Below are 27,992 nucleotides of genomic sequence, written 5' to 3' on the forward strand. Positions count from 1 at the left end.
GAGGGCATGTTCTGCATCGAGCACTGGCTGTTATACGCAAACAATGACATATGGAACACTACAGCAAAACCTAATGATGTAATGTATGGAGATTAACATAACATAATAACATTAAAAAAAAGAAGAAGAAAAAATCATGGTGGGAATCAACTGTTTATCTCCCAGATCAATTCCACATTAATTCTCCCACAGAACTTCCTAGGAGGTTATGAAGTTTTCAAGATTCCTAAGAAAATGGAGACAATGGAGATACTAACCAATGTAATTGAAGAGTTAGAATGTATTCATAGTGAAAGACTGAAAAGTTAAGGGAGCCAGAAATTCAGAATATCCACTATTTATTCTGAAAAATCTATTCTCATAATAAATGAATCATAAAAAACTCATTTTAACCACTCACAATTTTATCAAGTGTGTCGTGAACTAGATTATGTACCTTGCACTGTACTGCTTAACACAACCATTGTACCCAAAGCTGTCATAATTACATACTCATCTCTTCATGTATTTTAAGTTAAATTTTTAATCATACTGCTAGTCATAATACTCAATCAAAATACTCATTTCAAGAAATGATGGAGAATGCCTTGCTTTTAGACCCTCATGAAAGATCAATCAAACAATCAATGGATAGATTAGATAAATAAAAAGACTCTTCTTGCAAAATCTATTCCAAAACTACATTGTCTATATTACTTTGACCTTCAAATGTCAGTTCCTTGGCTCAAAAATAAAAGCACAAACATTTTATTAGCCCCTGTCAGAAAGCATCTGGAAGCTAACATGTAGAATTAGCAGATTTGAATGTAAATTCTTAGAAATTGAGTAATGTGGGTAGGTTAATTAAATTCTCTGAATCAGTTTCTTCAACTATAGAATGACCATGATTTAGGGTGAGTAATAAATAAGAAAGCGTAGATAGAGACTATCACAATATTCTGCTCATTCCAACTTTGCATTGGTATTCCAAATTCAAATACCAACTTCTCTGTTGGTATTCGAAATAATGGCCCTACTATTAAAAGAAAACCTGTAACCCTGTCTCCGATTTCTGCCAACAATGTGGTCAATTTTTATACTTCTCTGTGCTCACTTTTGTAGTCCATATTATGAGAGGCTATTTACAATCTCTGTGTCCAATTTTTAAAAACTACATAAACACTGAAAAATGATGGTACTACCAAATTAGAAATAAAGATGGTAATAGCTCAAATCATTCCATTTCATGTTAATCACAAGAGTGAAACTGTCCCATCATCCTCTCTTAAAAAGCTCTGTCAAGGAAAGGAGGATGGTGGGTGTGTGTTTGGCACTGCACTACTTTGGCCATCTCCCATCATCAGCATCATATAGAATACCAGAAAAAAGAAAATTTGCTACTTATTCTCAAAACCTAATAGCTCCTGGGCACAGGACGTAAATAAACAGATGCTTTTAGAAAAGTCTATTAACATAGGTGAAAGGCATTACGGTTTTCTTTGTGTTTTGTAGAAAGTAGTAACTTTTTAGGGCTACATGTAATGTTATTAAATGTGGTAACTATTTAGGGCTACATGTAATGTTATTAAATGTGATTGAAATTTATCCAAAATGGAGTATGAGGAAGAAGCACAAAATGACATGAGCAAGGTAATCCCAGATGCTCTATACACCCTTGGGTGAGGACCAATTTAGTCTTGTGGTCATTGTTTCTTTGCTGTTACTCTTCAGGTATTCTTGGCCAAAGCTTCCATCATTTTTCTTTCAATTCTTCCTTTTACTCACTCAAAAGCATATCATTTGGAAACTTCCAAATAAAAAGGCCATTGGAATACTCACAAAAGATTGTCGCCTCATAGATTTTCAGTGAAAATGACAAATATATCACAGTTACTGGGAGAAAGCTACATTAAAGTCTAAATGTGTGTGGGGGAGCCATTCTCATGCATAAGTAATAAGTCAACTATGAGGAATATAGAAATAAACTGAAAAATATTGTGTATGTTAAATTAAACTATATTGAAAACTGCATGAATTATGGGCTTCCAACAGTTTATCTGAGTAATAAGAACCCTATGAAGATCTCTCAAATCAGAGAGAGTGGGGGGAAGGGCAATGGGGGATGGGGTGGGAGCTGAGCACTTATCCTGAGCTGGAGGTCTCCCTGAGCAGGTAGCCCACGGCGAACTCAACTCCTGGTTTATACCAACTGCAGGTGTAAGTGTCTGTTAGGTAGACAGCAAGAACTGTGTTAAGATTTTCTCTTCAGGGAGTCATGGTGTGGGCAGAACACGTGCCTTGCATAGCAAACTCCTAATGACCAAAATGAGCACGGAACACCATCACAGGACATGCTGGGGTTCCCTCATGCTCCAGGCTTGGAGCATTTGGGATTCGATCACATAAAAGGCAAAATTTCTGTATGTGTCCTGCCCTGTTCTGCTAGGGACCAAAGTGGCAATTGGCAAGATAAAACTAGATAAAACTGAACTGTGTTCATCCTTCATCTTGGCCCACAGGATTGTATGGGTACCCATACACAATATATCAGAAGACACCTCAAATTCCAAAAAAGCACAGCAGTGTGAAAATTCAAGCAGAAAATAATGATGCTCAGAGGAGTGATGTGAGGATGCATAATAATTATAACTCTATGGGAAAGAGTTGTCATCAACTTCTTTTTTTCTGCTATCACCTTTTCAATCTGTTTCTTCATTTTTCATGTTTAGACTGCATAATCTATAGGGTTCAAATTCTAGCCCTACCACCTGCTAAATATGTATCTTTGGGCAAATAATTTTACTTATCTTTGCTTCATTTTTTTCATCATTAAAATGGGGGCTTCTTTTGTATCTACTTCACAGGGCTATATGAGGATTATTTGTAAAGTGGTGAGAACAGTGCCTGACACACAGTGAGCATTAAAAAAAATCTGTTATTTTCATTCTTTTAATAATTACTAAGTTAAAAAATATGTATTATAGAAAATTGGGAGAATACAGAAAAATACTGGCAAGAAAAATTATGCATAATCCTACCACAATTTGCAGTGGATTGCCTTCAAGTTATTGTTTTAAAAGCTCATATATTAAGTGTAAACATATATTTTACGAACTTGGGTGTTACAGTACTGCTTCACATATTTTTGGTCACTGCAATTATTCATGGCTTTGTCCTTCATTCTCTAAGTATCTTAGGTTAGATGATAAATTATATGGCTAACTGTTCACACCATATATGCTACTCTGAATCCTACATTTTATTTAATATCAAACAATAGTTGCCTTTCAAAACATTAGGTGTTCTTACAAAATTTCATGTGTAACAGTTGTATATAGTATATATACAACTATACAGTGTATATATAGTGTATATATATACAGTGTATATAGTATATGACTGAACTATAATAGCAAAATAAATAAAATCAATCAAACCATTATCTTTTTTTAAAAACGAGAAAAAATATGGATATAACATTACTAAATGTAAAATATAAATTTCTTAAAATTAGGGGAGCCTGGGTGGCTCAGTCAGTTAAGCATCTACCTTCGGGTCAGGTTATGATCCCAGGCTCCTGGGATCGAGTCCCGTGTTTGGCTCCCTGCTCAGCGGAGAGTCTGCTTTCCCTCTGCCCCTCCCTGTGCTCTCTGTCTCTTTCTCTCTCTCTCTCAAATAAATAAATAAAATCTTAAAAAAATTTTTCTTAAAACTAAATACCCTTGTGGTATTATATCTATCTAGAGAATAGATAGAAACACAAACAGTACCAAATACACATAATTATGGAGTATATGATTAAGACCATTTTTTTAATATCAATCAGGAAACTTCAGATTATTCAATAAATTCAGTTAGGAGAATTCATTAGCTCTGTTTTTTAAAATATTGTTCTTAATCTCTAAGTACACACGAACATAAATTTCAGATAGATTATGACTATATATAACCATATGTACACATATGGTAAATAATAAATTATATAGACAATAAAATTTTAATAGCTAAATTAATAAAATAATTATTTCATTTCATGGTGAAGGAAGTATTAAACATATGAACTACATTTTAAAGTAACTGATAGATTTGATCACATAAAAGGCAAAATTTCTGTATGTGTCAAAAAACACAAGTAATAAATCAAAGAGCAATCTAGAAAAATATATGATAGTGCATGATTTATTATCCTCAAAATAACAAACTCCTTTAAAGAAGACAAAAAAATTACCAGACTTGAAAGTGAGCAAAGAATTTAAAAATTCATAAAAGTAGAAATGAAACTGATCAATATACAAATGAAAAAGTATTCAAACTTGCTGGTAATCAAAGAAATTCTATTTAAAACATTGGTGAGATATAATTTTCCTTATAAAATTATCAACTAAAAAATACTATTCAGTTCTGGTGAAGGAAAAAGTAAAATCAACTTTCTCCTAGTGTGTTCATAGAAATATAAATTAATATAACTTTTCAGGAGGAAAAGTTATCAAAGTATATTAAAAGTCCAGAAATGTATTCTTAATAATCTGTACCACAAGATATGCATGATGCTTATCAATCACTGTAATCATGAAAAATTGGAAATTCACTAAATGATCCAGCATAAAAGATTGGTTAATAATTTTTTTTAAAGATTTTATTTATTTATTTGACAGAGAGAGAGAGAGACAGCTAGAGAGGGAACATAAGCAGGAGGAGTGGGAGAGGGAGAAGCAGGCTCCTGGCTGAGCAGGTAGCCCGATGCGGGGCTCGATCCCAGGACCCTGAGATCATGACCTGAGCCAAAGGCAGATGCTTAATGACTGAGCCACCCAGGCACCCCAAGATTGGTTAATAATTTAAATGGCATGCATATAATGTTATATTCTTTAAATCAATAATTTAGAAAAAGATAAGATTATGCTGTGGGGAAAAGGTCATAATATATTAAGTGACAAAAAAAGCAGATTACAATATATTTATAGAATGATCCCAACTTTGTTTTCGTTTAAATATTTTATTTGTTTGACAGAGAAAGTGAGAATGAACAGGGGGAGCTGCAGAGGGAGAGGGAGAAGCAAACTTCCCGCTGAAAAGGAAGCCCATTGTGGGGCCAATCCCAGGATGCTGGGATCATGACCTGAGCGGAAGGCAGATGCTTAACTGACTGGGCCACTCAGGCGCCCCAGAATGATCCCAACTTTGTAAGGAAAATTAGTATATCATGTAACAAGATGTTAGACTTTAATTCTTCCTACCTCAGATTTGATTAGAGTGTCAATATAATGGATAATAGATAATGAAGTGTGAGACTAATCACTAATTGCAGAATTTATAAAGGAAATAATCAAATAATCTAGACCCATTCCAGAACACTTGATCTCCCTCACTGACTCTTAAAATATAAAAGGGCAGGAGAAAGATGGGTAAGAAAGCCATTTTGGTCCTGAGAGTCTGATGACAGAGGCATATGAATGGCTTGCTCTCCAGAGCATGTTGGGATGACAGATATGTTAGTAGGTCCTGTAGACTAGCTGTGGACCACACACAAGAAAGATAGGAGGCTGGCTATCTGAAGACCAGCCTGATAGGCTCCTGAGCAGGCCTAAGGCCAGTCTACCACTGTCCCAGGTGCAGTAGACCCTCAGCAAGCCAGGGCTAAATTAGGGAAAGCAGCAGTTAGTAAGCTGGGAGGACAGAGCAGAGCAGAGAGGCTAAGGGAGGCAAAGACAGCTGTGCTTCCTTCTGGCCCCAGATACCCTGCCTTCAATGTATTGACTGATTGTGCAGTATTTCCACAGGGAAATTAGAAAATAGTTGGGACTGCTATGCACTAAAATGATTATTACTGGTTATTTCTGAATGATGTGATGTTGGGAATTTTTTTTCTTTTTTATAAGTATATTTATCTTCCTAGTGTTCTAGAAACAGTGTGCATTTGCATGTTTAATTGGTAAACATTAGGTATTTTGCACAAATTAAAAGGGTAGGTTTGAAGATGACAGCAATTGAATGAAAAAGCCATAGATCTGAAAGAAATGATAGACTTTATGAAATTCACACACGCATGTTCAAACTCTGACAATTCTTTTACTTCTCTGGTTCTGTTTCAAGGCTGAAGATGGTACCTGATCTGGGTGGGTGCAGGTGGTTAGGAAAAGAAAACCAGACAGGAATGTATGGGTTGATCCTGTGTTTGCGGGAAATGGGACTGGTTCTGAAGCAATTAAATTAGAAATTGTCTAGAAGATTGTGAGGCTTCCTGGAAGCTGCCTGCTGCTATCCATGGGCAGGGCTGGCTGGCAGATACATGCTAGTATGGTATGCTACATCAGCTGGTGCTGGCTCCTCCACAGACAGTCATGTCCTCCGGATCCCGACCAAAGTCTGTTCCTCTTACCACCTTCCTTCTGAACCCATGCTTACTAGTCATCCTTGTGATCAGAATGTGGCTTCCGGGTACTGAATCTGTATGAGGGTTTCATTCACCTGACAGTTATATGCAGCAGATCTTTTTTCAAAACCTGACATCAAGGCACTCTACAAATTCGATTTATGTGTGTATACAAGTCTTCCTGAGTGGGGTTAACCACAGGTTCTCTGGGAGTAAAAAACGAGTTTTTGGAATAGCAGGTCTGAGGACCCACCCTGGGGCCATGGTGTAGACACTGGTCATAGCAGCCATTGAGCCTTCTCATAGTGACATCCTGGTATTACTTCCCCAAATGCATGTAATCTGAGGTTTTATTCATTTTTTCAAATTAATTGGAGAGATGAACATTTCCGATCAACTCTGCCTTGCCTTGGGGAGAAAAGAATGGCAGAAGCTTCTAACCCACTGTTAATTGGGATTTCGCTAAAATAGAACAGGCATTCCACAAACGGGGAGAGAGGGAGGAAAGAAGAAGTGAGAGAAGAGAGGGGAGAAAGGAAAAAGAAGGAGGGTTTTGGAGGGAAGCTTATTTCCTGAACACAGAGTCATTCGAGGATATCCTGTGCAGCAAATTAAACGGTCCTTCAGCAAGAATTTTGACAAGAAAATTTCATTAGGGATTTAAATCTCTACGGAAGCTCAAGTTGCTGCATTAAGATATGAAAATTGTGCAAATATTGTTCCTTAGAATAATGTTTGCTGCAGGTCATTGAGCTTCAGTCAATGAAATTAAGAGTGATAAATGTCCTAGTGGCAATAACAGGAGGAAGGGGGGGAGGGAGAGCCCAGCAGTTGAAGGCTCAGGACCTTGAGTCATCTGGATCAGCAGTTAGACTCCAGCATTAACTAGCTGCATGACCTCAATTGAGCAAGTTTATTTAACATCTTTGAGGCCTAATTTCCTCATCTATAAAACGAGAGTTGCCAGTCTCTCTGCTAGACTGTGACTGTGAGGGTTTAATGAGATAATCCAAGTAAGGCCCCCTGGCACAGTGCTGGGCACATGTGGGCTCTAAACACGTATCTGTGTGATTATACCGATGAGTCAAGGCAGCGAGCTAATGTTCATCCGCCACTGACTTCTCGTCATTCTGGGTTATAGCAGCCCATAGCAATAATAATCACCCTTCCCTGGGTGAAAGCCTGAGGCTCAGGGGCCAAGTGAATCTGCCAAGGTCACAGTGGTGTAAGTGCTTCCATTAGAATCATGCCCATGTTTATGTATCAATGTGTTTTTCTCCCTCACTAGATGGCGGGGGCCTCAGAGCCCAAACTCTGTGTGTACCTTTGTAGTAACAGAACCTGGCCAGTTAGATGGTCCCTGGTGGATGCTCAGAAAATACGGGTGGGGTGAATTCAGGACTGCATAAATAAATGGAGGCACGAGTGCATAAACGGTGCTATCATGCTTTTCCCATTTATTTTATTTTATTATTTTTAAAAAAGATTTTATTTATTTATTTGACAGAGGGAGAGAGCACAAGTGGGGGGAGCAGCAGAGGGAGAGGGAGAAGCAGGCTCCCCGCTGAGCAGGGATGCAGAGCTTGATCCCAGGACCCTGGGATCATGACCTGAGCCGAAGGCAGACGCTTAACCAACTGAGCCACCCAGGTGCCCCTCCTTTTCCCATTTGAACTCTGTCTCCGTGGGGACTTATCCATTGGGTTTCTCAGTGCTTTCTTTTTTAGTTTTTATTTCAAGGCTTTCTGGAGCTCTGACTCATAGAATCTTATGCCATTTTATAGGAAACAGGAGAAAAAGGGAAAAAAAAATCCATATACTTCCACAACCCAAAATACTGAAAGTTCTCTTTCAGCATTTCAGGATATATTTTATTTTTTTCTACCATTGGACCAAGGGATGTTCCTACTGCAATTTTATATGAAAATAATTTTCTATGTTGCTGTTTCATCTAATAGGAATATTTCTTACAGGTATCATTTTAATGGTAATTTAATAGAACATTATAGATATGCCATATGATATTTCACTTAAACATAGTTTTGCTGTTGGTTTTCAGCATGTGTCCATTTTTTCACCATTAGAAATACTGCTGCACTAAATTTTTTACACATATAAGACCTAGGTTTTCAGGCTAGTGACTGTGGTTAGAAGATCAGTTTTCTTGAAGGAGCACAGTCCTACTGGTAGGCCTCATCCTCAGTTTTGCAGAGATGGACTATGATATCTAAGTGAATGGCAAGGGTTTTATTAGATTGTCTAAAGAGAGATTATTTCACCTATTTTGTATCATATGCGAGTCCTGCCCCCATACCTTGTCCTCTATCCTATTGATAGATAATCCATGGCTGTATATGACAAGTAAAAAGGAAGGAATTAACGAAGGAAGGAAGAAAGGAAGAAAAGAGGGAGGGAGAAGGGGAGGGAGGGAAGGGAAGGAAGAAGCCTAAAGGGAAGCTATAATGAAAAAAACAGAAAGGAAAGGGGAGAAGAGAAGGGAAGGAAAGAGAAAAGAAAGAAGGGGGGGAAAACAGAGGGAAACTAGGTACATCAGCCAAAAAAAAAAAAAAAAAAAGAGGAAACAAGAAGAAAGAAATTAGCAAGCCCATTCTTCCATGGGCTTTTCAATATTCCAAATCCATGTCTCCAACCACAACCATAAGTTTGAGACATCTGCTTAGTGAGCGGAAAAATCTCAAGATGAAACAAATATAACACACTCTAGTAACTGTCCCCTATTAAGGTGATTCCTAGACACCAGAGCAGGGAGAGTTACGTTTGCAAGGAAATGAATAGTTAAGATTGTATCATAGCTCATCTTGCCAAGATAAAACACAATTAAATGAAATTAAACAGGGGCTCCTGGGTGGCTCAGTCATTAAGCGGCTGCCTTCAGCTCAGGTCATGATCCCAGGGTCCTGGGCTCAAGCACCACATCGGGCTCCCTGCTCCGCGGGAAGCCTGCTTCTCCCTCTCCCACTCCCCCTGCTTGTGTTCCCTTGCTCCCTGTGTCTCTCTGTCAAATAAATAAATAAATAATCTTAAAAAAAAAGGAATTAAATAAAACTTTTCCTTTTTAAAAACTTTGCATTTCCTAGGGAAATGTAGGTTAAAATTTGGCGCCCAGGGTTGGGGTGGGGTGCAAAATGCAAAATATGCATTTTGAGAAGATGTTGAAAGATGGTTAGAGATGTTCATTATACAGCAATGTGCTCACAACAGGACAACTTCTGTTTGTCATCAGTACACAATATTTTGTTTTACTTTGTCTTATGCATGTTTGGTATTCAAAAAACCATAACATTGCCTTTGTAATTTGGAAATACCTGTCATGACTCTCACTGAACTAAACTGCTGATTCGATAAAAATCTCCTTTCCATAGTGGTGATTCAATTGTAGCAGTCATTGAAAGAGCAGAAGATTATTTACAAATAAAGCAAAAAATTCACATTTGACCAGAATTGGTCAGAGTAGTATCAAATGTTACTTTTTACTTCATATATAAACAAAAAATTAAGGACTAGCAATATTTCTTAGTGACAAATTGTCTTCTTTCATGAATGAAAAAAGAATTTGCCAACTGTCCAGGAATCAGTGATATGCAAATAGTGTTGCTAAAGATGTTTTTTTTTTTTACAGTTTAAAAACTTCTTATATAATTTTAGATGCCTATTTTCTTACCTTAGTAAGTACGGTAAAGGTTAATAGGCTTAATATTAACACAGTTCCAAGTAAAGGGTAAGAACCAATATGAGACTGTAGTTTCCATAACATTCTGTTAGGTCAATAATGAGCTCTGTTCTGTTTCTATTTCCTTGCTCTGATAATGGGTGGTGGCGGGAGCCTAAATGCTAAGGGAACAAGGTTTGCTGGAGTTTCCAGTGTAGATCAGCAGTGGAGCTGAATCTGGAGACCAGGTCCCATCTCGGGAGAAGACCAGACTTAGACTTAGACCAAGTTAGTTCTGAGCGAGAGCTTTGAACATTAACTCCTGTCCCTTGGCAGCATTCAGAGACAAACGACTGAAATACAGCCTTCCAGCTGAGCTAGCAACCGTTGCTCAGAGTAAGCACTGCCTACATAATTGTGTTAGAGAAAGAAGAAAAATGCTTGACCTACTTGGATCCGATAAGATGGAATCAGTTTTCGGCAGAAATTGATCACAACGGACTCCTTGGTAGCCTTCTTTGCACCTGAGAAAAGGGGATAAATGACAAACATACGCATGTGGTTGTGTAAGATTTCAACAAGCAAAATAGCCATCAATTACACAAATGTGAGAACAGTACATTCATGCTTTTGCATTGTTTAATTCAGTCTTCTAACACTGACAGACGGATTTTAGCCTATTTACGTGCAGAAAACCCAGCACGGCTTTGCTTTTTTAGTTTTAGATGGAATACCTAACGATGAGCAAATTGAATAGCATTTTAAGATGGCCCTCGAAGCAATGTGAGTAATAGTTATCTTCAGATTATAATGCTGAATGCAGGTATATGCAGGTCTTTTCTTTATGCAATGCACTAGTCTCTCAAAGGCTGCAAATGCCCTTTTGGAAGAATATTTTAAGGGTCATTTTGCTAATAAAAATCATTTTCTGATACAAGTGATCAAATCTAATCAGGGCTACTGTTTATCTTCCTCGTGTTTTATATTAGTTTGTTCATTTGCTAATTTCACTTTTTTTTTTTTTTTTTTGAGGTAGCTATTCTTCAAGTCAGCATCGCCTAACTGCTTGGCCAGAAATAACAGCATTTATTTTAGATCTGCTAATATCTGAAAGGCATCCATGTCTACACGCAAGGTCTCTGTTGCATTCCCTCTAAACTCATATTTTTCCCTCCTCATTTTTCTCTTTTATATTCACAAACATGTGCAAACATTGGACAAGGCAACTTTCCTGAGGTGGGTGAAATTTGGAGGCCAGGAATATGCCTCGAAGCATCCTCAATGAGGCACGTCACCACAGCCCTGCCAGTCCTCTGCCGAGTCTTCACACAGCTCGCTTCATCAGGGCTGCGTGGCCACCTCAGACAGCCTCGGCTCATCAGCTGGCAGTTCGAGGAACAAACAGAGGCGATGCCCCCACACCTGCCTCTGTAAGCGGGGAGGTGGCATTTAGTGTTCTGCGGGAAGTTTAATCTGTCATGCTCAAGTTAAGCAGGGAGGCATCCATTGTTGCTTGTGGGATGAATCTGTCCTACTTACACAGGAGGAAATTGTGCTGCTAGCATAAAAATCAGATTTAAAAAACAATCCTCTGGTTGTTAGAAATCTATGAAATCAACAAAAGAATTCAAAGAGACTGTTCTGTCAGAGACGAGAGCTGTGAATTCTTTCTGCAGAATATGCTTTGTTTTTTGGGTGTAATAAAGTATTAGATAAGGTCTGTTGCAGTGGGAGCAGCGACTGAAGGGCGTGGAGGTAATTTTACTACCTTTCATTGTGAGCCAAATTGGAAGTCAGGTGATCGGGCAGGCTCTCTTTAACACCTTCTTAAGCCTGGCATTCTGGAGTGTATTTGGCAATTTTCCTCATTGACTAAGAACAAAGACTCCTGGTATATGGATACCCTAGATACCCAACCGGCTATTGAAAAAATTTGTTTGAGCAGCCACATATTTTCACAACTTTTTTTAATTCATTTATTGCACTTGAAATAAAGCAGGCATATCACTCAGTCTGTAATGGTAGAAAGTCAGAAAATACTTAGGACCGAATCACATTTGTTATGAAAAAATAAATTCCTGCTCTCCAAAAGTGGTCGTACAGCTGTTCGTGTATCTTTATTCAGAATTACCAGAACCACAGTGCTTTAATCTTCATTTCCCCAGAAATGATGAGTTATGGGCTGGGTGTGTGCTATGGCGCACATTCACGTTTTTGGAGGTTTTACTTCCAACATATGTGGGAGATTTGAAGCGCACTTTTCTCTTTTACTCTTTGCATCTTCATTTAATATGAAAATGGTATCCTAGGGAGATGGCTGCTTTTAAGGGAAAGTGCTTTTTTGTTTTGTTTTGCTTTGCTTTTTAAGGGGTTCTTTGTTACTTACAATGCATTATTCCATTTGTCTGTGGAAAGGAAACTATGAAAAGATGTTTGACATTTTTCTAGGCTTAAACTGATTTTCTGTGGGTGTGCGCCCACTTTGAAGAGCTCGGGCCTCATGGGGTATCTGGAAAACAGCACAGCAAGGGCCTTCAATGCAGCTTGATCCCTGTGTGCTGCAGATAGTCAATGATGATCCTGGAGGAGTCAAGCCAGGCTAGGAAACCCCCCTACAGGCTGTGTGACTGGCTACATAGCCAGTCCTGCTCTAAGGAGGCCGTGTCTCTGCTAATTGGTTGCTGAGTTTTAAGAATGACACATTAAAATTTCCATTTGAAAATCACACATATGTCACCTTGGTAAATTCAGACCCATCCAAATATGAAGACCGAATGGACCAGCAGGTAATGCCAATGCATCGGATTGAATTCATGATGATATTAAAGACAAAAAGCAAAGAAAAAAAAAAAAAAAGTCAAGATGCACATCTATTGCACTGATGGAGTTTGGTGGGCTTCTTTGGAGAAATATCATTGTATGTTTATTTTGGTTTTGGTTAGTCTTGGGAGGATTTTGAGAGTGTTTTTGTTCATTTTTTTAAGATGTTTGCTTTTTGAAGAATACAGGTATCAGTAAAACAGAAATTCATATAATAAAAAGGTCTTTGTTCATCTAAGACAGCATGCCAGAATTTATAAAATTTTAAAAATACATGTGTAATCTAATGATAAATGTTTTCTTTTCCTATTTTGCATTGCTTTCAAATCTCCATTCAATTCATCCAGTCCCTGGTCTATGAATTTCTTTATCCCTTAGAAACATTGTATCACAGTGATCGTATTTAAAAAAAATCCCAATATTCCCTGGTGGTTTTCCAGGTAAGTTTTGATTCTACAGCTAAATGGTGTAGGAGCAGGGAGTAGGCTCAGGACAGGAAATACAGTCAAGGATCACAAATAGTTATATAAAGAAAATGGGAGAATTATTATCAACAGTGAAACCACCACAGAACACACTCAGTCTGCAAGAGCTAAGACATTTTATCTAGAGAAAAAATTAGTCTTAAATTCTGTGTTTATCTACTCTCTGGTGAAGGAGAGGTCACTTCTGAAACCAGTAAATTCTTGATTATGTTGTTTGCTTTATTTCCAAATTTAAAAGGCAGAAGGGAAGGACATAGTTGAGGAGACAATGTCCAAAGCAAGGTAGGGCAGGTAGGAGGTTGAAGGGAGACTGCATTAGGGTAACCATGGACCAGAGACCTCAGGCTGCCAATGAAGTGGGGGGAAGAGGTTGGAGACCGAGCCCAGTATCTCTCTGCTGGTGAGCCTCAGGGCTGAATGACAAACGAGGGTCCTGACTGTCTACAGGGATTGGGCCCGTTGTGCAGTTTCAAATGCAGAAATCTCTTTTACTACTTTTTATATCCTTCCAGCTTGACCCTCGCCCCCCATCTCAGTTGTTCAGCTGTATCTAAAATAACAAGTTCTCCCTTCTATTCATCTTTCCTCTTCTATATTATCCCTGAGAAAAAGCCCAGTTTTAGTGAAAAGTTTTAAAAGGCAATCCTTGGGTGAAAGAGAGGAAGAGAATAATACTGGCAAAGATGAGAAAATATAACATGCATGATTGTCAGCTGGATTTCAATACTTGCTTTGTCTGGTGTGGTAAAGAAGAAGTGGTCAACACATCACCCAGCCTGGATGTGAAGGACCCAAAGGAAGAGACTTGTAAAACGGTCAATCACTTGCTGATGTTCCCACAGAAATCCCACTGCTAACTTCAGACCATTCCCATCTCCTCTCTTATAATTCGCTAAGCCAGTTGATTTCTTTGAACCCATTTCTTGAATAACAACTAAACTAGTGCTTAATCATATTAGTGACTTTGAGTGAAAATTAAAGAACCCTCACTTGTGACCAACAGCCTCCCTACATTTCCAGAGGATTCCTCCATTTTCCCTCTTCCTTTTGTTAGAAAAACAAAACAAAATAACACAAAAACAACCCGAAAAATGTTCCACTGAGGGAACTGTACTAGCCTTACTCCTCATTTGTTGATTTCCTGGTCATTTACTCATTAATGGAAGGTGTCATCATTGTTTCACTGCACTATTCTCCAGTCCTACTCTGTCTTTATTGTCAGGGTATTGATTATGCACACGGATGGCCCAGCCAATACACGGTCTCTAAGCACATGTCTTCCTCTTGTTTATCATAATGATTCACAGTGCTGAGTTTATAGTCTCACTTCTCTGCTTAGTATGTGCATAGATGTACTTTACACAAATCACTTAACATCCCTGTTTCCCAGTTTCAACCCAAATAAAACATGAGTGACGCCAGGAAGGAGAAAAATGAACAAGCACACAGAGTTGATATTCTACACATGCATTTTGGCCATTTTTATGACTACAGGCCTTATACCTGCCATATCTTCAAAGATGTATTTGACATAATTTACAGAGAGAAACGTATGAAGGATAGAAACATGTTCAACTGTTTGCTTCAATACCTGTGTAGTGCCTGGTCTCTGCATTCACTTTAGAGAAAGTATACATTGCTTTCTTATTGGAAACTTGATTTTAGACATAAAATTTGAACTAGCAGAAATCAATTAACTTCACAAGAGAAAAGGTGGCAAAATGTGTGGGTTGTTTCCTGCCCATATCAACTTATATTCATAAAAAAAAATGACAATTACTCTTTGATGTTACAGGAAAGTAGACACTTTGTCAGTGATATACAAGTCTGACAATTTTAAGGAGCCTATTAAACACTGATTTGAAAAAAGAACAACCCCTCCAGGTATTCTTCTCTATCTCCTGCCAATTCTCTTCAGCCTCAATGTCAGAACTTGGTTGGGGAAAACGGAAAGATCATTCGGCATTTAAACTTTACATTTTGGAGGCAGGCTGGTTTGGAGCACTGCCTGGTTTTAAATCCAGAATCAGCTGTTTGCTGGCTATATAGGCTTCTGTGCGTCCTTCCCTTCAACTGTAAAATGGAGGTAAGAATAGTAGCTCTCGCCTAGAATTATTATTAAGAATAAATTATATAATACCTGTGGCTCATGGTAAGCACTCAATAAATGTTAGGTTTTGATTTTTTGTTTTTTTTTTAAGATTTTATTTATTTATTCATGAGAGAGAGAGAGAGGCAGAGGGAGAAGCAGGCTCCCAAGGAGCAGGGAGCCCGATGCGGGACTCGATCCCAGGATGCTGGGATCATGACCTGAGCCGAAGGCAGACGCTTAACCATCTGAGCCACCCAGGCGCCCAGGTTTTGTTTTTTTTTAAATATTCTTTGAATTTGAAATCATCATCACAGCTTTTCCAGTGGGGAAACAGAATCCAAAGGTTAAGTATCTGATTCCCCACATCTCACAACCAATAAGTATTTGACCTAGAGGCAAACTTAACTGGGGATGACTTTAAAGTCTTCACTTGATCCCTGGCATTTGTTGACATTCTTCATGGAACATCACAGGAATTTCCATTCTTCATGGAAAAACAATACATAAATCATTATATGCCCAGCTACCTTTTCTAAGATTAGTATTTGAAAATCATGGCCCAAATATCATGAACTGAAGCCATTATTTAACAGTAAGAATTAAAGACCTAGATTTGTAAGTTATTATCCAATCTCAAAATGTCCTTAAGCAAACCATGTCACAGAAACTAGTCACTGATTTAAAGGCAAACTTCTTAAGCTTCATGTTAATTTAAAAGATAATCACTTGGGATGCTCAGTCAGTTAATCATCGGACTCTTGCTGTTGGCTCAGGTTCTGATCTCAGGGTCGTGGGATCCAGCCCCACTGTCAGGCTCCCTGCTCAGCACAGAGTCTGCTTGTCCCTCTCCCTCTGCTCCTACCCTACTTGCGTTCTCCTCTGTCTCTCTAATAAATAAAAATAAAGTTTTTTTAAAATAAATAAATAAATAGATAGATAGATAGATAAATAAATAAATAAATGGTAATCACCAACTATGGACGGGAAGACTCTTCAGGGGCACTATTATTAAAGAATGATAATGACATCTCTTGATTTCAGACTAATTTTTGATTTCAGCCCTCAGTTAAAAATCAAAACCAAAACCAATACAAACAAAAACACAGAATAGAGGTCAGCAGGGCAAGTGAATTGCCCAGCATTGAAAAGATGGGAAATACAAGAGCCAGAATTCCCTACCAGGTCTCCATCTGAATGCAAATGGGTGTTGGATGGACCAGGAACTTTTTCTAGGTAAGAGTCTGCTGCCTAGAGTTATTAATGGTGTTAGAGCACATTGCCTTCCCTGCCACTCACTGTTGAAGATGAGATCTAGGTCTGGCTATGGAGAATATTGAGAAACTGATTAGTGTAAGCTTTCTTTAACTGACTTTAAAATTTAATTAAGTGGTCTTATTTAAAAGGAGTACTAATTAAGACAGCAGGATCTTTAAGTTAACCGATTGGAATTAAAATTACCTACAGATTGGCTGTAGGTACAGCCTTTCCAAAATCATTTCAACTATAACTGGAAGATTTGGAATTGCATTATTTTAAACTGCAAACCACCTTCAAACTCAAGAAAATTTTCCAATGTGTTATCGATAGCTTTCAAAAATATCACAAATTCCATGGCTGAGGCAACTGTTGCTTATAATGTCATTCATCTTACAAGTATGATGTTTCCTGCTAATGAAGTTTTATCTGCCATCTTAAGAAAGCGTAGAGATTTATTTTTGAAAATTTCCCTTCAGCAAAGTTTGAATTCAAAAGTAGAGGGAGGCCAGTTATTTCATCATAAGACCGCTATGATTTCAGAAGTGAATCTGAAAGCATCTGCTCAAAACCAGGAGGCATGCTGCATTCTGTTAATATTTGGGCCCTAAAGACAGAAACAAAAAGAATGATTGAAAGTCAGAGAAGTTAAAAAATTTTATAACAAATACGTACTTACTCAAATGCAAGTTCTTCTCAACTATATGTAGAGTATCAGGGACTTGTATTCAGTAGCCACCCAGACATTCCATTGGTCAAATCACTATCGCAGAGATAGCAACTCATTTACATCAAGTCATTTTACTCCCTGATATGGCAATTCATTTTTGGACAATCAGTGGCTGAGGAGTTCATTCTAAATTCATGTTTTGGCCTTTATAGAGATTTCTGCCCCTATTCGGTCAAGAGCCTCACCTCAGACTTACTACCTCATTGACAAAATTAAAACACGTAACATAGCATTAGGGTGCTACATAGGTTAGGGTGTATAGCAATATTATCCAATGCAGCTATGTGGGCTGAAAAAGTCAATTTAGCTTTGCTTTTACTGCATCTAAAATAAACCATAATCTCTTTTTAGGCTAAGAAGATAAATAAAGGAGTAATATATTGGCATTCTTGCAAAAAGACTTTATATTTCACTGTCACACTGAGGGTACTAAAATACTAATTGCCCTTCTCAAGAACGAAAGAATTAGGGGGTAATAAGGACAGGGAGGGTAGATGGAGTTTTGCTTCGTCAATTCAAATTTGATTGAGAAAATGCTACATTACTAATTTCCTGGCACACACAAAATCTGTTTTGACAAATGTGAGATTCTAGTTTTCAAGGGTGGTAGCCAGTTACGGTGGAAGAGGCATGTCCTTTGCATATAAGATGATCCCCAAGTCTGCCACACAGAATTGTGACAGAGGTCTGCCTGTCTGCCTGTCAGAGAGGTTGACCTCTCTGAGGTCTCAGGTGTTCATCTCTGTCCTAATTCAGTGCATGTTTGGGCCCGTGTGCACACACTCAGACATGCAGGCACAGACATATGTCACCCCTCTTCCTTGAAAATATGTCTAATAATCAGAAAATTTAGGCAGACGATTTAGGTTCTAACATAAAAATCAGCAGAGATTCAGGCTCTCTTCCCCTACTTCCCTAGTTAATGGAAAATTCCCCTGACTGCCTTTGCTATTTCCCAGCCAAGAGAGGACCGGGATTTATTGTCACATCCACTCCCTATGATTCCTCTTTATTATTTTCACTTACGATGTTTTAAGATTGAGAAGTTAGCCAATCACAGACTTTCTCTGATGCTTCAGGTCCAACATCAGCAGATTCCTTCACTTGTCTCTACTTGCTTGGAATTAGGAGAGCGATTGACACACATGTCCAGACAAGTCAATGGAAGAAAGGCAATGACCATCCCTGTCCTCCCACAGTTCAGCAGGAAATATAAAACTCAGCCAGAGCAAAACATGTTAATGTTGCTATCAGTCAGCTTGGGCCACCATAATAAAGCATCACAGACTGGGTGGCTTCAACAACAGAAAATTATTTTCTCCCAGTCTGGAGTGCAGAATTGCAAGATCAAGGTGCCAGCAAGGATTGTGTCTGATGAGGGCTCTCTCACTGGGGTGCAGATTGTCACTTTCCCACTGTGTCCTCATACCATGGAGAGAAAGAGCTCAATGCCTCACTTGCTCTTCCTCTTCTTGACTTTTGATAAACAACAATGATTTATGTAAGTGTGTCACACATATAATATTTGGAACACACTCATACTAAGAATGTATTCATTCTTTAGGAGAACTTCAAATTTAACTGGGTGTGCTGTATTTTAGTCTCTAGATCTGGCAATCATAACTGTATGACAGTAAAAAGAATGTGAATAATAATAGAAGAACCATCAGTAAGAACACCCAGATTAAAGTCAGTGTATAATAATTTTGCTATAACTATATCCTGTTGTGATCAATTTAGCAATCTCTTGTTTTAAGGATAAGGAGCCTGGGCACATTATATTTACTTCTATCAACCACATAAGGGACATAATGAGCTCACAGAGTCTGGAAGGGGAAAATAGGAATTTCAATAGCTAGCTCTTAAATGGCCAAAGGATTGAAAGAATATGTCAAGAATGTGATGAAGAGCAAATGAAGTAACGTTGTTTGTAAATGTTAGGTGCAGATTTGTGACTTGATTGTGTGGATCACTAGCTACTACTTCGCATAAATTCTGAATCAGCTGTAGGAGTATGCTGGCCAGCAGCCCAAGTGAGACCAAAGGAAGAAAGGCATGCTCCTGCTTCATTCTGCATCTCCCTTTCCTGAGTATAAATTTAATACACATGCTATAGCAATTGAAAAGCAGTGAACACAGATACAGATACATAACATAGACAGTGATAACCTAAAAATCCAAGAGAAGACATAAGAAGACACTCTCCTGGAGGACTGTGAGGGCCTTTCTGGAATTCATGGTTCTCAGAAGGAAACAGTGAAAGAGTTTGTTATCAACAAGAGATCAAAGAGGCCAGCCTTGTTCCCTGCCTGTGTAGTGTGGGTGATTCCCTGCAGCAAAGCAGTACACAGCTTGATAAGGAAGAGTGAAAAGAAAATAAATCTGAGAGATAAGTCTTATTTAAAAGGCATCTTTATGATTGGCATTATAAAGGAGAGACGGAGCTCATTAGCAAACGAACTGATAAAACCATTCACAGCATGCTTCAAAAAGAAGTGGTAATAATTATTGTCTCTCTAAGAAAGGGGGCAAAATATCCATACAGTGTCATTCACAAATCCCTTTACAGACATCACAGTACAAGCTGCAAAAAGTCCCACAGGTTTCTGATTTAATTAAGTGAAGAAGGCAAGAAAGATTTTTACAGTTCACACGCCTGGATCATAGAAGGTTCTACATGAAACATGATTTTTTTAAAAAGCCATTTTAGAGACCCCTAGAGTTTGCTGAACCCTCATTCAACAGCATAATTTTCCCTGTTTCTCCCAGGATATTGTACAATCGACTAAAAGGGTGCAGCATTTCTGCCGGCGAAAGGAAGTGGGCAGCTTTGATCAGAATTCACAATAATATTTCTCCCTTGTGTGATAAATGATTTACTGCTGAGGATAAATGGATATAATCTTTCATTATGTATGACATTCATCAGCAACAAGGAAGCTTTGGACTGAATGGAAAGTGATTTCATATTAAAAGCCTCATGCAACTCAGACTGAGATGAAAGTGAGGTCTTGCCTTGAAAAAAAAAAGTGGCTCAGGCTTGTAGATTTAAATGGATGCTCAGTCAAATATAATCGTTACTCTAAGTCTGAAAATCTGTTAGGAGGAAGCCAGGGAATTATGTGACTAGGTCAACCTCAATTTTGCATAAAAAGCCCCATTTCTTAACCACACTGTTCTATTTACTTAAATGTGTCATTAAGACCAACTCTGAGGACTGAGAATAGCCAGAGAACCAGGTAGGGAGGAGAGAGAGGAGGTGGGGTGGGATGGAAATGACTTAAATTTCCATTATCATAGAGAGTCAATGCACCATTTCCAAAGTAGATAAATCAAGAAAGAGAGACAGTATGTTATTTAGAGATATGAAGTTAACCACTAGGAAAATGCCAAATAAAGATGGTTTAATAAGCTTGCCTTTGTATGAAAGTTCAGGAGTGGGAGAGACGGTGCGGGGGGAGTCGTGGGAGGAGCAGAGAGAGGAACAAGCAGACTCCATGCTGAGCGTGGAGCTCCATGCAGGGCTTGATCTCAAGACCCTGAGATCATGATCTGAGCTGAAATCAAGAGTTAGACGCTTATCGGATTGAGCCACCCAGGCGCCCCAAAATGATTCCTGTTCTTGGTTTTACTGACTTTTTAGGACCCAGTTGTAATATTGCATCTTTATTTGATTTGCTTTTCTTTCTTTTCTTTCTTTCTTTCTTTCTTTCTTTCTTTCTTTCTTTCTTTCTTTCTTTCTTTCTTTCTTTCTTTCTCTCTCTCTCTCTCTTTCTTTTCTTTCTTTCTTTCTTTCTTTCTTTCTTTCTTTCTTTTTCTTTCTTTCTTCTTTCTTTCTTTCTTTCTTTCTTTCTTTCTTTCTTTCTTTCTTTCTTTCTTTTTCTCTTTCTTTCTTTCTTTCTTTCTTTCTTTCTTTCTTTCTTTCTTTCTTTCTTTCTTCTTTCTTCTTTTATTTTGGAGAGAAAGAGAGAGAAGAGAGTGCAAGCCAGGGGGAGAGGGGTAGAGGGAGAGAGAGAGAGAGAGCATCTCAAACAGGGCTGGATTTCACAACCCTGGTATCATGACCTGAGCTGAAATCAAGAGTCAGGCACTTAACCAACAGTGACACCCAGGAGCCCCCGTTTGATTTTCAATAACAAGAATTTCCCAATACTGTAGTATATTTTAGAAGCAAAAAGATGTAACATGAAAGACAATGGGAAGAGATGAGAAGACAAGCCACAGACTGGGAGAAAATATTTGTAAAAGACACATCTGATAAAGGACGGTTATCCAAAATATACAGAGAACTCTTAATACCCAACAATAGAAAGCAAACAACCCAATTAAAAAATGAGCCAAAGGCCTTAAGAGACACCTCACCAAAGAAGATACCCATGGCAAATAAGCATATGAAAAGATGCTCCACATTATATATCATTAGGAAAATGCAAATTAAAACAACAATAAGATACCACTACATACATATTAGAATGGCCAAATCTAGAACACTGACAACATCAAATGCTAGAGGAGTGGTGGGGCAACAGGACCTCCCTTTCATTGGTATGAAGAATGCAACATGGTATTTCTGAAGACAGGTTAGCAGTTTCTTACAAAACTGGACATATTCTTATCATGTGACCCAACAATCATGCTTCTTGGTATTTACCAAAAGATATTGAAAACTCATGTATACAACAACCTGCACATAGACATTTATAGTGGCTTTATTCATAGTTGACAAAACTTGGAAGTAACCAAGATGTTCTTCAGTAGGTAAGGGGGTAAATAAACGGCGGTACCTCCACACAATGGAATAATATTCAGGGCTAAAAAGAAATGAGCAATCAAGGTATGAAAAGGCAAGGAGGAAACTCAAATACATATTACCAAGTGAAAGAACTCAGTCTGAAAAGGCTACATATTGTATGATTCTAACTATATGACACAATGAAAAAGGCAAAAACTACAGAGACTAAAAAAATCAGTGGTTGCCCAGGGCTTGTGGGGTGAGAGATGAATAGGCAGAGCACAGAGGAGTTTTAGGGCAGTGAAAATACCCTGCATGATAACATAATGATAGATGTATGCCATTAGACATTTGTCCAAACCCATAGAATGTACACCAAGAGTGAACCCAATATAAACTATGGACTCTCTGTGATTATGATGTGTCACTGTAGGTTCATCAGTTGTAACAAATGTACCACTCTGTTGGGGATGTTGTTAATGGCGTAGGCGATGCATGTGTAGGGACAAGGGGTACGCGCGAAATAACTGTGCCTTCCCCTCAATGTTACTGTGAATCTAAAGTTTCTCTTAAAAAGTAAAGTCTTAATAAATATATATATGTCAAATATAAATTTATTTAATAAACAATTAAATATCTAATAAAGTTAAATATTAAATTAAATAATTTAATAAAAATTAAATAAATTATTAAATAAATATATTTATTAACTATAGAAATATCCAAATTAAACTAGATGAGTAAGGATAGTTTTTGACCCACATCTAAATGTTTTCTGATACTATAGAATGGTGGAGTTAGAAGACATCATAAAGAGTCTGTTCTAACCACCTCATTTTCTGGAAGGCAATATTATAAAACAAAGATGGGGACTTGCCTAAAACATCAGAGGCCACAAGGGGTAGAACAAGAATTAGAGCCCATGGATTTTGTTCCTAAATCCAATGTTTCTTCTGCTTTTTAACATTTCCTCTTAAAAAGCAAAGATGTTCCTAAATCCGCATGCCAGACTTCTCAGTGTCTTTCCAGTTGAAAGCATATATTTTACTGAAGATCAGTCAGCACAATTCAACTGGCTAGAGTTCTGGTAACCAAGCAAGGTCAAAAAGAGGTGGCAATATCGATGTCACTAGCTTGGACAAGAATGGATAGTAAAACATATTCTAAAACAGAATGTCATATGGAAATCAGGAAAATCACACAAGAGCATGAGGAAAGATGGGTAATCTTAGAGAAGGCACATAAGGGAATATTCTTTCTAACAGTGATATGGGTAAGATTCTTGACCTGTAATTCAAACAAAGGAAAATACAACCTGGTACAAGTAAATTTACAAAAATTAAGTTAACATCCGTAGATGGTAAATTCAAAATAGAATTCTAAGGAACGTTACTTAGCTGGAGTGTTTGGCAAGCTAAAATGGCAACTCAGGTAAGCAGTGACTTGAAATGGATAAAACACGATGATGATTTTTGAAAAGCAAAAATAATAATAAATAAAAGTGCGAGAGAGATTCACTTAATTGAGTTACAGGTGACATATTTGATGTTCCTTTATGTGTTTCACATAGGAGTAAATCAACAAGAAAGTGCTATCAGAAAGTTCTTCTACATCTTGTAGTGTGACAGATGAAGAGAGATCTAACCTCCTCTATTCAGAGCACAGTGCTGAAATCTCTACACAGGTTAGCTGAAGTAATCCTCATGAAGCTGATAATAAGGAGATGTGGGTACCACTATTTTACAGATAAATAGATTGAAATTGAGAGAAATTAATTTCTGTGTCCCAGGGCACATGAAAAGCATGTGTTAGAAACTGGATTTGACATCAGTGTAAACTGACACTAGAGACTGTCTATTGCTTTATCCCATGTCGTTCTTGACCATTCAGATAGTATTATACATATTTTTAAGTGGCCCATTTCATTATTAACTATCTTCTGAGGAAGAGAGGGCCTATCATTGTATACTTATTATACAGATAAAGATAAAAGTGAAACTAAGAGTCTAATGACTTGCCCACAGTTATATAATGGCATAATTTAATTAATCTGAAAATTCACGCTTATTCAAAATTAAATATACTGAGAAAGAAAGAGGTGGTATATCTGGAAATGGAAATCTCTTTAAATATCCAAAATAAGGACATTTAATAGAAAATTGATGAAGCAAGTGAAGAAAACATGAGAAGATAAACAGAGAACAAAAAGGTAACACAGGGATGGGCAACAGCATGAAATCACTCTCACCCACAGGCTGATGGGACAAAGGGAGAAGTCTGAGTCAAGGAAACCAGGTTGAATCCATGAGGTCTATCATACAGGAGCTTGAATCCTAAATGAACTGCTCTTGGAAAAAAAGCCAAGAAACAGAAAATAAAAAGCAAAGAGAGAAATTAGAAATAGAGGCCTGCCTTCGAATTCAGTGCCTTCATTGGCCACTCCACTCAGAAGCCATTCGTCAAGAGAGCCTGGGAAATGTAACTTCCTGAGACAGTGCACAGAATAGGAGAAGGGCCAGGGTATGGATTTAGGAGCAAACATGTGACTGATCAGCAGGGTTGGTCATATACGCTATACACTCTATATAGCACATAATAAGCTATTTATCTACATACCTGTATCTACATAACATGAGCACCCATGCACATTATTACCATACCAGCAGCAGAAATCCCTTTCCCCGATCTTTCTAGGTAACAGAGATCTCACTAAACGTATAAAAGACATCATAGTAGGCCTCTGCATTGGTCCTCCTTAGGAGTCTGCACTACTCCTTCTAGAACTGGCACCCACCTCCACCACACTCATGCATGCACAGGCACCAACACTTACAGTCACACCCTGCTCACAGCTCCTTGGGGAAAGTGATTTATCCCTCTGGGCACTCATTTCCTCCTTTGCCAACAGGGCTAATTGCCCTGGCCTGGTGCACAAAAGAGAGCTGTGCCTATTAATTACTTAAAGCTCATAAACTCTTTTGAAGATGAAAAGCTCTAGTTTTCTTATTCTGTTCCTTGGCTTCAAATAAAAAAAGCTACATTATATAAAGGTTTCTGGGGGATTTATTACCAGACCTCCATCTGAAAAAAGTCACACCACAATTACAACTTTAATGACCTACTCTAAAACTTCCCAAGGCTACAACATAATTAGTCCATTTTATAATTAGTACTTTAAGAAAATCATTTGTCAGAAGTAAATAAGAAGTGACTGAAGCTCCTGGAAGTAATCTACATTATTTGATGTGGAAAAGGGAGGAGTTGCATTTATGAAGTGGCTACAATTTCCTAGATTTTGTGCTAGACTCTTTATATAATTACTGTGCCTATATATCCCACCCAGTATGGTTAGGTCAGGACTATTTTATTTGTGGTTTTAAAGGTGAAAAGAAGAGGTTTGGAATGATTAAGTAATTTGATCAAGTCATAAAGCTATAGTGAGGTCTGAAGTTGTGATTTGTGTCTAGGGCTTTTTGCCTATAACTCCTCATCGCTGAATATTTGAAAGCTTTTAAATTACTTTTCCTTTACCCAGAGCTGTCAACTCATATGTTAGAACCTTTAGTGTCAACAGTAACCTTTGTGTGAACAGGAGGTAGATATTGAACAGTCAAGGAGAAATAATCAGAATCAATAAGAGGACTGCCCTGTTTTTAGAATATAGAAACCATACCTAGAATAGAAGGTTTACTTGTCACCCTTTAATAGGGACAATGGAAATGAATATTTAGAGGAACATGTTGGTGAACCATAGAACTGGAGATCATCTCCTTTGAGGGAAAGAGAGTGTGGTGGTTTTCATCTCTAGATGACGGCTAGCTTGGGAACCTAGGTTTAGTCTTGTTCTGTGAGGCCCTGATATAGAGAAGGGCCTACAGGTGAGTGGGAGTGGAAGGGACTGAGATAGCGGCTCAACATACAGAAAGACCTGTTTACAGATCAGACAGAAGTGGAATGTTACCACAGAGGCCTGAGAACCACTTGGTTGAAAAATTCATTATTCCTGTATTAGTCAAGATCCATTCTGTTTGTGGAGATTACGTGAAAGTTTTCTCTCTCTCTCTTTTTTTTTAAGATTTTATTTATTTATTTGACAGAGAGAGTACAAGCAGGGGGAGGAGCAAGGGGAGAGGAGAAGCAGGCTCCCCACTGAGCAGGGAGCCCAATGCAGGACTCGATCCCAGGACCCTGGGATCATGACCTGAGCTGAAGGCAGATGCTTAACCAACTGAGCCACCCAGATGCCCTGTGAAAGCTTTCTCTTATGCATGATTCAGTGTCTTTCTACAAATGAAGGATACTGGATGAGAACATTAAAGAAGCAGATAATGCCAAAAAATCTGCTTAGAGAGTATTCCGTCTTTAAAACTCATGCTCACTGTTTGGTAGGAGAAGTTATTTACTTAATACAAGCTTATGGTCTAGGACCAACCCTTAAATGGACCAAAAAGTTTGTAGATATAAAACCTACTTATAGTTTCATACACCTATACATGTTTTAGGTATTTATTTTCTTTATTTTGATTAGGATTTGGTCTTAAATTTAGCCCACATAAACCAATGAAAGAACTAGTAAAAGACTAGTTGTAATTTAAAAATGTATGATTTCATAGTAATAAATGCATTTTTATTGATTAAACAGAAACCACTTTCCTCAATAAAAATGGTTTTTAAAACTACTTGTTTTAATATTTGATAATTTTGAGCATCTATATTCTGGTGATCAAAGCTTTTGAATTTCCTATTATAGGATAAGTTATTTCAGGGTCTAGTCCACCAGTTGTTCTCTATGGGACCCTTTAAATTATATATAAACACCTTTGTAATCAGTGGTAATCAGTTTCCACCCTAATTTTCTTTCCATGCTATTAGTAGATATAGATGTATCTATATGTAGAATAGATATAGAGTTGTACACTTGGAATGGGCATACAGTGTGGGAGTCTCTAGGGCTTATGATTTCTTCCTAATGGCTTTCGTCAATAATTATGTGCCTGTGATGAAATGAATCAGAGCCTCGTTTTTGTTTGGACAAAGAAAAGTTAAAATTATCAGACATCACTGAATCTCACTTCAATTTTAGTTATAATCAGGAGAACACTTTGAGTCCAATCATTGAGAATTGTGTGTGTTCTGAGTCTCAGTACCAGTGCTATTGTGAAGAAAGCTATAAGTGATCTCTCTCTCTCTCAACCTCTCTCTCTCTGAGGTTCACATCTGCCTTAACAGATTGTAATTCTGAGATATATGGAGGTGTGTGTGTTGTTTGGGTTTGGGTACAAACAATTTCATGTGAGAGCAGTATGTCTCTATATAACGTGTGTATTTTTAAATATTTATTTTTCCCACAGTGGTGTGGAGGTTGGGTGGGAGAGGTCTGAGACCGGAGGCAGGGAACCCAGCTTGCGATGCCTGTGGTGGTCCCCACAGAACATAAGACTGTGGTTTCCCAGTTCCCCATCCACACTGGAAGCCAGAGACAAGCAGATCCCCTGCTAGCTCTTTTTTTCTTTTGAAGCTGTATTTTACATATTACTTTATGTCTGTGATCTACATTTATGATAAGATAATATTTCTTCTTGGAACACATACAGACTTAATACTACCTCCATTTAAAAATCTACCTTAATGCACATAACAATAAAAAAATTTAAAAATAAACAAATAAATAAATAAATAAATAAATAAATAAATAAAAATCTACCTTAATGCTACATATCTAAAATATTCTCTGTCTGAAGTCCTCCTGCAGTTGTTTTCTATATCATTATTCTGCCAATTAATCAGATTCTTGTATCAGTTCTACAGAATTTAATTCATATCAAAACAATCTCAAATTCACTTATGCTTACATCAT

The 27,992-nt window shown here is 37.8% G+C and overlaps 1 protein-coding gene across 10 annotated transcripts in view; it reads right to left on the minus strand.

The window, feature by feature from the left end:
• NRG3 (neuregulin 3) overlaps nt 1-27,992 on the minus strand; it is a 1,135,127-nt gene that overhangs the window by 289,200 nt on the left and 817,935 nt on the right. For all 10 annotated transcript variants that reach the window (XM_073878734.1, XM_073878728.1, XM_073878727.1 and 7 more), the window contains exon 3: nt 10,473-10,546. In XM_073878734.1, coding sequence (XP_073734835.1) covers nt 10,473-10,546 — 74 coding nt within the window. The remainder of the gene's footprint in view (nt 1-10,472; nt 10,547-27,992) is intronic.

This window comes from Callorhinus ursinus, unplaced genomic scaffold, assembly GCF_003265705.2.
Source record: "Callorhinus ursinus isolate GAN/ISIS: 27379988/994484 unplaced genomic scaffold, GSC_fseal_2.0 scaffold31, whole genome shotgun sequence".
Classification (NCBI taxonomy): domain Eukaryota; kingdom Metazoa; phylum Chordata; class Mammalia; order Carnivora; family Otariidae; genus Callorhinus; species Callorhinus ursinus.